This window comes from Cetorhinus maximus, chromosome 30 (assembly GCF_964194155.1).
Source record: "Cetorhinus maximus chromosome 30, sCetMax3.hap1.1, whole genome shotgun sequence".
NCBI classification, from domain to species: Eukaryota; Metazoa; Chordata; class Chondrichthyes; order Lamniformes; family Cetorhinidae; genus Cetorhinus; species Cetorhinus maximus.
In genome coordinates, this window is record NC_135908.1 from 5,588,658 (window position 1) to 5,605,660 (window position 17,003).

General features: G+C 41.4%; 1 protein-coding gene across 1 annotated transcript in view; it reads right to left on the minus strand.

The window, feature by feature from the left end:
* LOC144670003 (tetraspanin-3-like) overlaps window positions 1-4,402 on the minus strand; it is a 50,753-nt gene extending 46,351 nt beyond the window's left edge. Inside the window, exon 1 of the mRNA XM_078532325.1 lies at window positions 4,200-4,402. Within this exon, the coding sequence (XP_078388451.1) occupies window positions 4,200-4,262 (63 nt within the window). The 5' untranslated portion in view covers window positions 4,263-4,402. The remainder of the gene's footprint in view (window positions 1-4,199) is intronic.
* Window positions 4,403-17,003: the final 12,601 nt, after the last annotated feature.

The following is a 17,003-nucleotide window of genomic DNA, read 5'->3' on the forward strand; positions in this document are numbered from 1 at the left end:
ACAAGCCTTTCCAAATATTCAAGCGCACAAAATCTAAAGGCAGTATAAAGCATAGAGTAAGAAATACAGGGCAAATAGAATTCTGTGAGGGCCCCAAGAGCTAAAAATGACCCATAAGCAGTGGCTTAAAAAGTGGTCTGCTCAAGAATTTCGCTTATATTTTCAATAAGATTGCAGTTTTTTGGGGCAGGCTTACTCAAGCCATTACTAACATCAGCATTTTTACTCAGTGCAGCCGATTGATGAACAGCTCAAAGTACCTATTAACAGCAAGTTTACTTCATTTGTGCAGTAACAGGAAACTGAAGCCTTTGAACAGATTAATATTTTCATGAAACTTCATTTGACCATGATTAGGGCTAACCATTGGCAACAGGCCAGGAGGAACTAAACGGGCAGATGTCACACTAACTACTGGACACATATAGCACATATGACTAAAAAAAGCTAAACTTTGATAGACACCAAAATTCTATTTGTTCTTAGAATCTATTCATATTGCGCTGTCACTTACTAACAAGGCAACACAAATGCACAAAGACCTTTGACCATGCATGTTGACATTTTGCATAATTAAACATTAAACATTAATCTGGCTGGAGCCGGTGACAAAAGCAAACGCCTTGAGAAAGTTTAAATTCAGCTTCTCAATAGCTCAACCAGTTGATCTGATGAATAATGGGGCAATTCAGACACCGAAAGAGATGCCTCGTATGACTGCCAGTCTGTGCTCAGTTATTTCTAAACTGAGGCAGAAGCAGGGAAGAGGAGAGGAAAGCAGAGTTTTCTCTGAGTTAAGGTGGAAATATTAGCCAAGCTTTGTTGTTGATCACCTGGTAGAAACGCAGGTACGATTACCAGGCAACGTTACGACATCCCTAGGCAAATATCTTGTGCAAATGTATCTTCAAGATTTGGTGAATAATGACCTGCACTAGGTATCAATGCATACACATCACAGAATCACCGTGCAGAAGAGGCCCTTCGGCCCATCGAGTCTGCACCGACACGTGAGAAACACAGAATTATGCCTCAGTAAAACTCAAAATGATAACTATACGATCAACATATAGAAGTCAAAACAGCTACCATGTGAAATGGAGAAGAGATGAAATCACAAGTATAAGAAGTATAAAAATGCTAAGCGAAATATGCAACAACTTCCACCTTTATCATAGATACACAGCCAAGGCAGTTTGCAGAGGCGTAAGGAAAGGATATTCCTGATCAATATTTCAAGGTTAGGACAACTGCAAGCACATTTCACATAAAAGTACCTGAGATGTGCAAGTACTGGAGGCAAAACCACAAGTTACTCAATAGGGAGCTCTGGAATTTCCTCCCTAAACCTCCCCACCTCCCTGCTCCTTTAAGATGCTCCTTAAAACCGATCTCTTTGGCCAAGTTTTTTGGTCACCCTATCTTAGTGTCTCACGTGACTCGGTGTCAATTTTGTTTTTGATAATGATCCTTGTGAAATGCCTTTGATATGTTTGACTATATTAAAAAAGGTGCCATGGAAACACAAGTTGCTGTCATAGGCACAATGCATGGGTGGGGGGAAAAAAAAGATTCCTAGCGAAGGATGGGCCAAAAGACCTGATCAGTCATGATCTTATTGAATGGCGGGCAGGCTCAAAGGGCCAAATGGCATACTTATGTTCCTATTTTGTATGTTCATATGACCTCCCTCATCTTTATTTAATATAAATATAAATATATATATATATATATACATACACACACACACAGAGGCATGTCAAAAATAAGGAATGATCTTGGCTTGTAGCAATTCTATAATTGTTGCACTGCTGCAGACCTTCATTTTAGACCCTACACAATTCTCCATTTACTACTGCAATCAGTGGCAAACATCTTACAGAATTTGGATTAAAGGAATTTTTTTTGTTGCTAGTGAGCAGTTCCACATCTTGTTGATTACATGAGCAATCAATGACCCTGGAGACAAATTTATCTGTTTAAAGCTCAAGAGTTCACTCATGGAGAAAATAATCATCCCCTAAAGACACAGTTGGCAAATGCACTGCATGGTGATGTTCAAAGACATTTAAAGCAGGAAGGTTTCAGGCTTAATTTCTGGTTACTAAATTAGTTGAACCTCACCAGTGCATTTGGGAACTGAGTTGTATGCATACTACTAGTCTTGCAGTATAATGCTGGAATTCTAAGAATATGCATGCTTACAAATACATCCATATAATTAGATGACTTTTTGAAGTTCTGCAAAGTGATTATACGAACTAAACACTATAGTCCAGCCTAAATAGACTTGAATTTTTCATTCTTTCCAGAAGAAGAGGGCCAATCAAAGAAATCTCCAAATAACAAGCATTTACCAATTGATCTAAATTCTACGCTTTAAAGGTTGCCACATGCTTCAGTCAATTAAACTAAATCTGAAGGGGAAATCTACCCAAATTAGACATTGGCATATATCCTAGTTGGTTTCCATTGCAAACTAAATGCAAGTATCAAAATAAATTTGGTTCCAACCATTTTCAGTCAGCCTTTGTTTAACCAGTTTGTTCAATCTCGGTGAAAGATCAATCTGTCAGCAACTTACTCTTAACATGATTATTAGTGCACAAGTAATGAAACAGAGCAGAGAATCAGGTAAATGAGAAATAGAGCTATTAGCAGACTTAGGAGCATCTGTTACATAGGATTATGAAAACAGGAGTAGGCCATTTAGCCTGTTCCACCATGCAACAAAATCATGGCTGATACACAACCCAACTCCATATACCTACCTATGCCCCATGTCCCTTAGTACCTCTGGTTGACAAATTCATTCAATCTCAGACTTAAAATTAAACAACTGACCTAGCAACAATTGCCATTTATAGAAAAGTATTTCACACTTCTACCACCCTTTGTACGCAGAAGTGTTTCACAACTTCACTCCTGAAAGGTCTGGTTCTAATTTTTAGACTATGTTCTCTAGTGCTAGATTCCACAACAGACAGAAAGTGATCAGTTTCCCTTAATATCTTGAAAGCTTAGACCAAGCTAGCCTTAACCTTCTAAATTCCAGGGAATGTAGACCTAATTTCTGCTGCAACATTTAAATGAACTGAATTCACTATATGCAACTAGGAAGTTTAAAATACTAAAAGCTGTATTTGAAATACATTAAATTAACATCACAAGTCATGAAATTCCATCTAAAAGACATACAAGGTGATGATGATGATGCATGCATTTAAAGGTTCTCACCTCAACTAGTTTTCCAATCATACTTTATGTAGTATGCTATTTTGTTTAGAAGTTATTATGAATTTAAAGTTGTCAGTTACCGTAAAAAGTTGTATATTCAGCTTGGTAACACTTCAGAATTTATTTTGTTTTCCAGTCTTTGCTCAAGGCTGAATAAAGAGTCTCTGCATCATTGAAACATCTCTAGAGGCACTGAATACAGTAAGACACTGTACCAAATTACCCAGTAACTGTATCTAACTTGGCATATGAATCATTTAAGATGGAGCTGGCTAGAGTTATTTTCATCCTGTTTTCACATACTCCCATCTCCCCTAAAAAGCTTTGCTGCAGAAATTTTTCCAGACGATACAGGTTCTCCACTCGTGGCAGGAATTTATTTGTCCTTAGTACAAAATAGATGAATTGCGCATTTCTTTCATTATTTCCCCTGGCCTCACATCACGTTTTTTGAAATTCATTATAAATAAAATCCAGCAACGATAAAACATAAAATTAGAGATGGCAGAAAACATTAAGGGTGGGACTTATATTTTAAAAATTAAAAAAGAGACTTGGGATTTTATTTCCAGTCAAAAGGACGTTAAAATATTTAAAGACATCTACAGATCAAACAAAAAAAAATCAACTTTGGAAAAAATTTAAGATAAATTTGGAAGTGACTTAAAACCTGATAATATTATTGGGATGTACTCTCGCTTTGCTCTGCCGTGTGCCAGCTCCTGACAACCAGCCACAGCTGCAATACAACAGCCAAGTGCAACCTAACCCAAACGCGGCTGAAATCCGACCCTCGTTGCTCCAGCGACGGCACACCCAGCCAATCAGGCCGCCCAGCGCCACATCAATCAAACCCCCCCTTCCCCATTTCCGGTCATCAGGTTGGGTTGCAGAAGCGGGCAGCCATGGAGACGGCGCGATCCTCCCTCGCCGAGGGGTAAGCCCTTTGATGACCTACTTACCCAGAATATCAGATTTAAAAACACCAGGACGGTCTTGGACGACGTTATCCCGCACTGTCCCATCTCTAGCCGAGGCGAGTTTATTCGGTCGCCCGGCGCCGGTTGGTGCTGCTGCTGCAGACTGCGGCCTACACGCCCTCAGCGAGCAAGAGCCGTGGACAAGTGCAGACGACGGCAGCCGGAGCCCGGGAGCCAGCTGGCGCGTCCACGTGACCTCCGACGTCACCGAAACATTACGTCAGTCACCGGCGGCTCTACGCATGCGCCCTCCTCAGGGAAGCTGCTGTCTGGCATGTGACCCCTTCCAATGTCAAAATTTGGTCCCAATTTGCATCTATTTACCCATCCAGTTTTCTGCTTCCTTGATGACTTTCTTTTTGTCTTAACAGTTTCACTTCCTCTCTTGAGGCGTTGACTTAAGAGTTATCACCTGACCATTTTTATTTGATCAGTCAGTGTTTTTTTATTTCCATATATAATAAACCACATACACGCACATCTTTTGTAGGGCTGCCAACTGTGACCAAATGTTCTGAAGAAGACTCATATTGAACTCAAAACATTAACTCTGTTTCTCTCTCCACGGATGCTGCTGGACCTGCTGAGTTTTTCCAGCACGTTTTGTTTTTATTTCACACCTCCAGTATCCGCAGTATTTTGCTTTTATCTTAGTGATTTAATGTATTCCTGGAGGCTTCATCACATGACTTTCCCCCACACTCCGGCCATTAGTCAGCCAACACATCCATCCTTGTGACGTACTGCCTTCCTACACCAACTGGAAAGCAAAAAGACTCATTACCCAATTGAATGTGCATGACTGTCAACCAGCCAACCTTTATTTCCCATTTTCAATATTTTTATATCCGGTTAAGAGAAATGTTCAAAGAAAAATGACGAAAGAATGCAACCTTTTTTAATGTCCCGATGATTTTTCTCCAGAGTTGCACACAGCAATGTCCTGGAGACTGATCTTCAATTCCTAGAGACCCCAGGCTAATCCTGGAGAGTTGGCAACCCTAATCTTTTGCTGAGTCTGTGACTTGTGTTGCCTGGCTGAGGTTTAAAGTTGGGGTCTATTTGCATTCAGCCTTGGACCATCAATGTAATTGAAGTTGGGACTGGGCCATTCCAGTGAATTTATTTATTACCTTAAAACTTTTTTTTAACTAGTGCATGTCCTAAGCTATGCCAGTCTGCCTTCAGTCCAGTTTGGACTTTCGGACTTGTGCATAACTAATTGTCTGTTATCATTTTAAAGATGGATGTACGTTAATGGAGTGCAGTTGACCCCCGAATAATCACTATTTCTGAGACTAAAAGCATATACTGTGCTAACTTTTGACTGCCTTCTTGCTTTCTGCACTTAGCTGAGGATCAATTCTGCAAATAAGGCTTGTGGGCATGCACAATTTACAAGACAATATTTAGACTTACTCATGGCAGCTAGCCTCAGTAAGTAGCAGGCTCACCTGTAAATCAGATTTGAGCACATAAACTGGCCTGACACTGAGGGAGTTTTTATTTCTTTATTCTTTCATGGGATGTGGGCATCGCTGGCAAGGCCAGCATTTGTTGCCCATCCCTAATTGCCCTTGAACTGAATGGCTCACTAGGCCATTTCAGGGGGTAGTTAAGAGTCAACCACATTGCTGTATGTCTGGAGTAGGCCAGACCAGGTAAGAATGGCAGATTTCCTTCCCTAAAGGGCATTAGTAAACCAGATGGTTTTCACGACAATTGATGATAGTTTCATGGTCACCATTGCTGAGACTAGCTTTCAATTCCAGATTTACTAATTGAATTTAAATTCCAGGAGATGCCTTGGTGGGATATGACCCCACGTTTCCACAGCAATAGTCTGGGCCTCTGGATTACAAGTCCAGTGATATCACCACTATGCCACCATCTCCCCTCAAGTGTTTAAAGATCAGAGGTTCTATCTCTCAGACAGGATGTTAAACTGAAGCCACATCTGATCCACTGGGATAAGGAGCAGGGAATTTGTCCAGTATTCTGACCCTCTTGCTCCCTCAATCTGCAGTCATTCATTTGATGTTTCTGAGATCTTGCTGAGAATGGATTGGCTGGTGTATTTGTCTACAGAACAATAGTTACAGCACTTCAAAAGTAATCCATTGGTTGCAGAGTGTTTTGGAATGTCCTAAAGGTTGCAATAACCTACGATAGAAATGCAGGCTCTTTCTTTTAAATCAATGCCAAGGAAACCAACATTTTCATCAGGTAGAATCCATTCCTTTGACCATTGGGAATTGCTGTCTCCAGGGTTAATGGGAGTGATAGCATGTAAAGAAACATAGAAGAGCAGAGTGAAACACAGAGCTGGGGTCATCTGTTTATTATACTGCTCCCTGGAATCGCATCATCTTACATAAATGGCATACCAAATTGAAGCTTAAGGGAACCATTATGAAACAGCACTGTCATCAGTCTTATTGGCACCAATGCATGCCATAAGGAAAATGATAAATAAGACCATGTATTTTGAAGTTGAGGGAGGTCTTGTGACGTAGTGGGTAGCAGAAGCTCCAGGTTCAAGTCCCATCCCAGGACCTGATGGCCAAGGAAGATGTGTTCATAAAGTGGCCACACAGGTTGGTTATCAACCTTTAAAGCCTTCTGATTATGCCTATGGCAGGCAGTAAGAGCGGGAGAATTTCCTGGTCAGCCATACTGCAGAAGGAATGGCAAATCACTGCAGCACCTTGCCAAGCACAACCATGGACCAACACAGAGGTTCATGGTCGTCAACGCTCTTTCAGGGCATGGTACTTGAGAGAGAGAAATTTTGATGTTGAGGAAGTATTTTCAAGTGCACCAAGCCATGTAGCCCTGAAGGTCCTCAAATTCAATTCCTGGTACACACAGAATTATTTTCTCTAGCTAGAGTAGCTAAAATTGGTCTCAGCATTTCCGGTCTAAAAAAATATCATTAAGGATACCACTGTCCAATTCCCCTTTTGGAAACTTTACCTTGGATGAGAAGAGGACAGGATTGGTTGTGATGCTCTCCATAGTTGACTGGCCTTTAGACACTTGCTGTCTCATCTTGCACACAAGGAATCGACGTTTGAACAATGTGTCAGAGGATGAGAAGCATCTGTGGGACAGGACCACACCAGGCCAAGGAGCAGGTGAGGGGAGGAAAATGTACGAATAAAAGGAGGACAGAGATATAACTTGTCCCTTGTACTCTGTGTTTCTACTTATCAAACCAAGCACCCCATATACTTTTTTAATAGCTTTATCCACTTGTCCTGCCACCTTCAATGATCCAATTCTTCAGACCACAGTACTGGGGATTACACCTTTACTTTGCTGGAACAGGTGCCATAACAGATTTACATTTTAATGGGTCTATAATGTATGTGAACCCCCAGTCTATATGATATTATGCTGACAGTAAATATATCTTATTCCCCACGATTATGTTTCAGTGCCTTTTTTTGATTATGAGCTTTGGGACATCCTGAGGGTTCTGAAGGCACTATATAAATGTAAGTTCTTTCTACATGCAATAAAACTCTAATTAAAGCAGCACTCAAAACAATGTTAATCTGTGTTTAAAACAAAAACAGAATTACCTGGAAAAACTCAGCAGGTCTGGCAGCATCGGTGGAGAAGAAATCAGTTAACGTTTCGAGTCCTCACGACCCTTCGGCAGAACTGAAGGCACTATATAGTTCTGCCGAAGGGTCGTGAGGACTCGAAACGTTAACTGATTTCTTCTCCACCGATACTGCCAGACCTGCTGAGTTTTTCCAGGTAATTCTGTTTTTGTTTTGGATTTCCAGCATCCGCAGTAGCTTTTAGCTTTTTGTTTTTATCTGTGTTTATCTGTCTATCTAGAACATGTGGATAGCACACAATTCCTGTAAGAGTCGCACTTATTTCCTGTTAAACTTTACCCATCGTACTTTACTGATAACACCTCTGTAGTTATAAAACAGCCTATCCTCTTGACTCCTATAAATCTTGTTTGCCATGTTATATTTCCCATCTCATACTTTGAGCAGTGGCATATTTTTGCAAATTTCTGATCATAACAATTTGGAAATTGGGAGATGGAGAAAGTAGAAATCAAATATGCAGAACACAGCTAGAAAAATTGCCAGTGAGAAACTTGAAGATGTATGAAACCAAGTAAACAGACAAGCAGTCACGAGAATGAGTCCCAAATGCTTTTTGAGGAACCTTCCAGCTGTCATTTTGATTTCCTGACTAAGCTGGTGGCTAGCGAATGAAAACAAGGTAAATAATAAAATTAAGACATTAAACAAATGGCAACACTTAAAAAGAGATTAGTAAACTGTTTTTGTCAGCTGTGGTTTGGGCTGTAGCACACTCCTCCCTGAGTCAGAAGATTGTGGCTTCAAGCACATGACATTATGGCAAACCTTCATAGATATCTGACTGGCCTCAGCTGGAGTATTGTGTCTAATTCTGAGCCACCACTCTTTAGGAAAGATGTCAAGGCCTCAGAGAGGGGTAGAGGAGATTTACTGGAATGATACCAAGGATGACGGGCTTCAGTTGTATGGAGAGGCTGGGATTGATCTCCTTGGAGCAGAGAAAGTTAATAAAGATGTTCAAAATTACGAGGTGTTTTGGTAGAGTAAATAAGGAGAAACTGTTTTCACTGGAGGGTGGGTTTGCAGCGAGTTTTGACCTGGAACGTACTTCCTGAAAGTGTGTGGGGAGCAGATTAAATTGTAACTTTCAAAAGGAAAATTGGATAAATAGTTGAAAAGGAAATATGTGCAGGGTTATGTAATCATTACAGTACAGAAGGAGGCCATTCAGCCCATCAAGTCCATTCCAACTATCTGTAGGGCCATCCAGTCAGTCCCATTCCCTTGCATTATATATGTAGCCCTGCAAGTTTATTTCTCTCAAGTTCCCATCTAATCTTTTGAAATCTTTAATCATCTCCACTTCCACCACCCTTATAGGCAGTGAGTTCCATGTCATTTCCACTCACTGTAAAAAGGCCTTCCTCATATCCCTCCTGTATCTGTTGCCCAAACCTTAAATTTGTGTCCTTAGTCCTTGTACCATCAGCTAATCAGAATAGATTTTCTTTATCTACCTTATCAAAACCTGCCATAATCTTGTACACTCTATCAAATTTCCTCTCAACCTTCTGAGCTCCAAGGAGAATAATCCCAGAATCTCCAACATAACCTTGTAGCTAAAATCCCTCAACTTTGGAACCATTCTGGTAAATCTCCTCTGCATGCCCTCAGGGACCCTCGCATCTCTCTTAAAAGTGTGGTGACCAGAACTGGACGCAATATTCTACTTCTGGCCTAACCAAAACTTTATAAAGGTTCAGCATTTGTACACAATACCTTTATTTATGAATCCCAAGATCCGATATGCTTTGCTAACTACTTTCTCAATACATCCTGCCACCTGCAAAGATTTATGCGCATGAACCCCCATGGCTCTCTATTTCTGCACACTGTTCACAACTGTGCCATTTAGTATTTATTGCCTCTCCCTATCCCTTCTGCCAAACTGTATCATCTCACACTTCTCTGTATTAAATTCCATCTGCCACTTGGATGCCTATCTCTGTCCTGTTGCAGTTGATGGAGCTCATTCTCACTGTTAGTCACGCCTCCAAGTTTGGTATCATCGCAAATTTTGAAATTTTATTCTATATTCCAATGTTCACGTAATTTTATACATTATATAGTGGACCTAATTGCAGAGCTCTTTCAACTGGTACAGGCATAATGGGTCAAATGGCCTCCTGTGCTGTATGATTCTATGACATATCTGTCAACTTTCACCAAATTTTTATTGTGTTGTACTCTAGATTCTACATCCCACAATACCAGTTTGTTGATATTCTATATAAATTGTGTTTAATTGCATGCAGATGGAAGGCATCACTTGGGATTTATTTGAGCATATAAAAACAGATACTTACTGAAACTGTGTGTGATTGAGTCAGGAGGTATATGCTTGTAATGTTTCACTCCCATAAATAAATATAAGACTGAGTAAACATTGGTTCCTGTATCATCCTTCACCAACTGGCTTTCCGGTGTCTAACATTTCATACTGATGCGAAACAGCCTTAAAGAATAAGAGCTAAAAAAATCAGATCAGGAGCCTGAAATTTACAAGTGCATTTCAATCTGAAAACTTCCCTTAATTGAGTTCAAAGTTGTATTTCTTTACAGGAATTAGACTTTGACCCTTTAAAGGGTCAGGCCATTTTTTATTCATTCATGGGATGTGGGCGTCGCTGGCCAGGCCAGCTTTTATTGCCCATCCCTAGCTGCCCTTGAGAAGGTGGTGGTGAGCCGCCTTCTTGAACCGCTGCAGTCCATGTGGTGTAGGTACACCCACAGTGTTGTTAGGGAGGGAGTTCCAGGGTTTTGACCCAGTGACAGTGAAGGAACAGCGATATATTTCCAAGTCAGAATAGTGAGTGGCTTGGAGGTGAACTTGTAGATGGTGGTGTTCCCATGTGCCTGCTGCCCTTGTCCTTCTAGATGATGTGCTGGTTGTGGGTTTGGAAGGTGCTGTCTACGGAGCCTTGGTGAGTTCCTGCAGTGCATCTTGTAGATAGTACACACTGTTGCCACTGTGCATCAGTAGCAGAGGGAGTGAATGTTTGTGGATGGGGTGCCAATCAAGTTGGCTGCTTTGTCCTGGATGGTGTAAAGCTTCTTGAGTGTTGGAGCTGCACTCATCCAAGCAAGTGGAGAGTAGTCCATTACACTCATGACTTGTACTTTGTAGATGGTGGACAGGTTTTGGGGAGTCAGGAGGTGAGTTACCCGCCACAGATTCTTAGCCTCTGACCTGCTCTTGTAATGACAGTATTTGTATGACTAGTCCAGTTCAGTTTCTGGTCAATGATAACTCCCAGGATATTGATAGTGGGGGACTCAGCGATGGTAATGCCTTTGAATATCAAGGGGCAATGGTTAGATTCTCCCTTGTTGGAGGTGGTCATTACCTGGCACTCCTGTGGCATGAATATTACTTGCCACTTGTCAGCCTAAGTTTGGATATTGTCCAGGTCTTGCTGCATTTATACATGGATTGTTTCAGTACAGTCACAAATGGTGCAATCATCAGTGAACATCCCCACTTCTGACCAAATAAGTTCCACTTTGCTAGAAGACTAAGACATTGTACGTTACATGGTCTGATGCCTCTGTCATTAGAAAATAGTATGTTATCCGATTTACTGTGAGCAATCTGAAAGCACATCTGCTGGAAGGTTTATATTCGGCTGTAGTTTTTGCTTTGCTTCATTGTCACTGCACTCTGCTGGTCATGTTTTTGAACTGCACTTTGTTAATTGGAATAAAAAACTTTGGGAGATTACCTCTTCTACTGGAAGTGTTAAGTTCCTTCATTTTTATGCAATGTTTTTATGCAGTTATTAATCCAGTTAAATGTGGTAGACAATGTACTACCAGAAATGAAACCCCATTATCTTCAATGTTGTGGTGTAATTCAACAGTTTTTGTTTCTGTGCACTTCAAACTTCTCCATTATTTACCTCCCTCATTCTCGTGTGGAGAGAATTCCAGCTGTTTCAGTTGTTTTGAACCTTCATCTCAAAAGAAAAAAAAGCAAAACGCTGAGTGTTTTTTAAAAAGAACATCTTTAAGAAAGCATCCGCTTGGCTTGCAAAACTATGACCCAAAATGTAACAGTAGCGTGAGGGGGTTGTGAGAAGCAGCTACTAACACAGGAATGAGAAAGCCATGGGAAGGGGAGCCAAGGCAAATGCTTTGATCACTGGCCACCTATCACAATGAAGCATCCTCCCAGTGACTGCTTCCAAGAAAAGCCCTTTTATTTCCCTTTGTCATCAAGAAAGTTTAAATTGTCAAATGTCAGCTAAATGAATGCAGATCTCAGTTCTTTATGCAGTAAGGAATGGAGATGGGGGAGGGAATATTTCACTGAAGGCACAATGGGAATACAATCTTCCCTCTGCCAGCAGTACCCCAAAGGCTAACGGCCCATCCTGTTTGGAACCAACTCCATGCACAGAAATGTGAATCTGTCAGGTTGAGGCACCTATCCCAGCAAATTAGATGTGGGACCCCCAGTACTTGCAGCCTGAATAGGGTCTGTGCATTATATATTGCAGCCCAGTCGTGCGAGACAGGCCATACGCAGGTCCATCTCCCAAAACAGGTGCGATTTACATAGAAATTACAATGTGGACAAGCTGTTGGGCTTAATCAGTTGGTATTTATCCTCCACATTAGCAGCATCACATCCTAATCCCCCATGCCTGCCCTGTTTCCTTTATAGGAACATAGGAGCTGGAGCAGGCTATTCAGCCCTTCGAACCTGCTGTGCCATTCAAAAGGATCATGGCCGATCTGATTGTTGTCTCAACCTCACTTTGCCATCTGCCCCCATAACCCTCGACTCCCTTGTCTATCAAAAATCTGTCTGACTCTGCCTTGAATAATTTAAATGACCCAGCCTCCAATTCTCTCTGGGGAAGAGAATTCCACCTTCTAATGACCCATTGAGAGAAAAAAATTCTCCCTCCCTCCTCCTTAAAGCGTAAATCTCTTATTCTCAAACTGTGTTCCCTAGTTCTAGTCTCTCCCACAAGTGGAAATATCTTCCGGTATCTACCTATCAAATCCCCTCAGGATCTTATATATTTCAGTAAGATCACTTCTCCTGTTCAACCTTCCTGCATAAGATAAGCCCCTCATCACAGGAATGAGTCGAATGAACCTTGTCTGGATTGTGTCATGAAGCTATTAATGTATATAATATTATTGGAAAATATTTTTCTTTTAAAATAGAGGTTTAGTCTGTGGGTGTCTCTTAACTAGATTAAAGCCAGCTAGGCTTGGTGCTTTGATGTGTACTAGTTTTGATATGTAAGAGAGATAGAGTGCATTTGCAATTTTTGAATAGAGCATTCAAGAAGTGGGGTGTATTCTGGCACCTACCGAGCAGAGACCAAGCCATTTGTTTGTATTGGTACTATGAAAGTGGTTTTATTGTTAGAAGAGGCTGGTGATACAATGAGAATTTACATTCAATGAGCTGTGCTAGGTATAACGTCAGCAGTTTGTGTGTGGAGAGCAGAGGAAATGTGAGAAAAAGCAGCTATAAGCATCCAACTGTCTCCACAGGAACCAAAGTGAAAAGAACCTGATTTTGAATTCATAAGGTGAAAATGCTTTGCCTGGTGTCTGCTTAAGTCTATGGGTTGCTGTTGTCTTAATGGAGATTAGTTTGGGAATTTGTTAAAAGTTATGATAGTAGTAATTTGTAGCCATGTGTGTACATTTAACTTGTGTAAATTAATAAAATGGTTCATTTAGCCTAATATAAAACCTCTCGAGAACCGGTGATATGATTCCTGAATTTAGAGTTGCATCTCAAACGTAACACCTAAAATTATAGGTTATGACAGTTGTTTAAAGTTTCCCTCTGGGATTTGTTTTAAAAATAACTCAGCTTTGCCAACTGCTCGGTCATAAAAACTGCTTATAATACAATTATATATTTTTTTGAATAAGGAGACCAAAACTGTACACAGTGTTCCAGTTGTGGTACCAATGCCCTGTACAGTTTCCCTACTTTTACATTCCATTCCCTTTGCAATAAATGCCAACATTCCATTTGCCTTCCCAATCACTTGCTGTACCAGCATACTAACTTTTTGTGAGTCATGCACCAGGACACCCAGATCCCTCTGTACCTCAGGGTTCTGCAATTCCTTTATTCCTCTTTCCTTCAATGAACCATCTAACTTATTCTTAAATGTTGACATGGTCTCTATTCCTATCAGAGACTTGAGCAAATAATTTAGGATGACACCTCGCTGCAATACCGAGGAAGTCCTGCACTGTCAGAGGTGCTGTCTTCAGATGAGACATTAAATTGAGGCCCTGTCAGGTGGACGTAAAAGATTCCATGGCTCTATTTGAAAAGAGCGTAGAAGGTCTGCCCAATGTCCTGGTCAATATTTATCACTTAACCTACATCACTAAGGAATGGATTATCTGCTCATTATCTTATCACTGTTTGCGGCATCTTGCTGTATGCAAATTGGCTGCCACATTTCCTCCATTGTAACAGACTACTGTACCAGAGGTCCTGCCCACAAAGATCTGTACTAAAACTGTGCAAAGACAGCAACTTCAGGTGAGGAAACTAAAATGGAAGATGAGGATTACACCAGTAGAATTCGGGTTACCAATCCTGGTTGTTTATCACATGGCCCCTAACTATCCTCCCACCATTAGCTGTATGACACGTCCATCCTCATGGCACAATGTCTTACCATGGCAATTGCAAAGAGAACACACTTTGGATGAACCTTGATTGTCAAACAAGCCTTCCCCACTCCCCTCAATTTCTGGTACATTTAGAACTAATAAACAAGAGAGTTTAAGGGAATTGACAAAAATGCAGTTTTGTTTTTAAATGCTCATATGATTTTTCTCCCAAGATAGCTGGCAGTAGCGTTCTGGAGATTAATATTAATCCAGGAGACTCCAGGCCAATCCTGGAGGGTTGGCAGCCCGAGTAGAGTTTTGAAAGAGTCTGTGAGCTCAAGGCAAGTTGCTACAGCACTTCCATAAGTCCCCACAAGGGGCCCTCGTAAGACCTTAGGAGGCTCAACCCTAATGAAACCTAGACCATAATGGAAGAGATAAGGGAGACAGCAAAGTCAAACCAGGAAATAATATGGCAGTAAAAAAGTCCTGAGACCATGAAAGACGCAGTATTAAATGCAAGTCTTTTCATTCTTTATTTGCAAAACTAATTTTAATAATTTAGGATTGAACAGGGCAGAATCTGATGGCATGGGGGAGGGAAATGCGATGTCATGGGAGGATAGGGAATGACATGGGATGTCCTGTTGGGGTGGGGACATGGGAGGAGAGGGAGGACAGCATGAGGGGGAATGCGTGAAAGGTATGGAATGGGGATGGGAGTGGCTTAGGAAGGAGGAGTGGGATGGGGATGACGTGACAGGGACAATATAGGAAGGATGGAATTGCATGGAATGGGGATTTAAGGAAGTACAGTTTCAATAAAGACATTAATTTCACCAGAAATGTTTTGCGGGTCTCTGCAAGTCTGATATTAAAAGCCTACCTTCATCAGGAAGATGTGTTTGGTAAGTATGCACATTGTGAGCATATGCAACAATTGTGACATTTCCATCAAGATGCACTGGTGGGCAATTGCATCAATACAAAACTGACAGATGAGCTTTCTGTTCATTTTCCCATTAATCTTTCCCTTGAAGGCCTGACTCCTGCTGCATTAGCCTCCATTTAGCCATATTGTATCATGTATCAGCATGCATTGTGAGTGCTAGCACACTGTCCAGATTAGCTGAGCATGATACACCACATCCATATTCAACATCTACACACTGCCTGATTTACTCCCTCGCTAGCTCAGTAGTGCCCCAATTAAGCTCCAACTAGAAATTGAAGCTTTTTTTTTTCTTTCATAGGATGTGGATGTCGTTGGCAGGGCCAGCATTTGTTGCCTGTCCCTAATTAGCCTTGTACTGAGTGGCTTGCTAGGCCATTTTAGTGGGCAGTTAAGAGTCAACCACATTGGAGTCTTGAGTCACATGTAGGCCAGACCGGGTAAGGGCAGCAGATTTCCTTCCCTAAAGAGCATTAGTGAACAAGATGGGTTTTTATGACAATCAACGATAGTTGTCATCCATTACTGAGACTAACATTACAGAGCCATAGAGTCATAGTCATAGAAGTCTACAGCACAGAAAAAGGTCCTTTGGCCCATCGAGTCTGCACTGGTCAAACAAGTACCTAACTATTCTAATCCCATTATAATTCCAAATTTATTAATTGAATTTAAATTCCACCAGTTGCCACGGTGTGACTTGAACCCATGTCCACAGAGCATTAGCCTGGGCCTCTGGAATACTAGTCCAGTGACATTACCACTACAGTGCTGCCTCCCCCAAACTTGTAGTATCACTCCAGGTAATGCACTTAACTACTGCGATCAAAATAGCTCTATGCATTGTTTGTTAGCTGTGGTTCAGTGGGTAGCACTCTTGTCTCAGTCAGAAGGTTGTGGGTTCAAACCCCACTTGTTCAGGCTGATGTTCCCAGAGTGAGGAAGTGTTATCTTTCAGGTGGGGTGTTAAACTGAGGCCCTCTCAGGGGCCCAACCTTGTGCCTTTTTTTTCACTAAGTGGACAGGGGTAAAATCTCCCTTTCAGTTCCCACTTCTACAGTCTTCCAGACTTTTTTCTTCAAAAATATACTATATTCATAAAATTTGGAAAGGTACTTTACATAACTGATCAAATTTAACATAACATAAAGTGCAAAACTTCTTCTTTCCATACAGCTTGTGGAACTTTGAGGTGCCTCGATACACTTATTAATTACAATATACATTTCACGTCAGATGGGTTTTACACAGTTTCCAGCCCCTCAGTGTCCTGTGGTGGGAGGTCACTTTGCCAGTGACCTTTCCCCATTGAGCCTTTGCGGCAACTGCCCCAAGTTTTAGTGCGTTCCTCGGTCTGTAGTCCTGGGCCTTGGAATGTGCCAGTCTGCAACACTCGGTTATCGACAGCTCCTTTGCACTGGAAGAGCAGCAAGTTTCAGACAAACCAAAAAGCATCTTGATGGCCCTCCAGCAGCAACTGATCTTGGAGTGTATCCCTGGCATAAGATAGCATTTTTTCATGTTCTGGCAGGCAGCTGTAGCGCCTGGTGCTCTCCCGTGTACTGACTGACAGTGTTCCCGATTCTCTGAGCA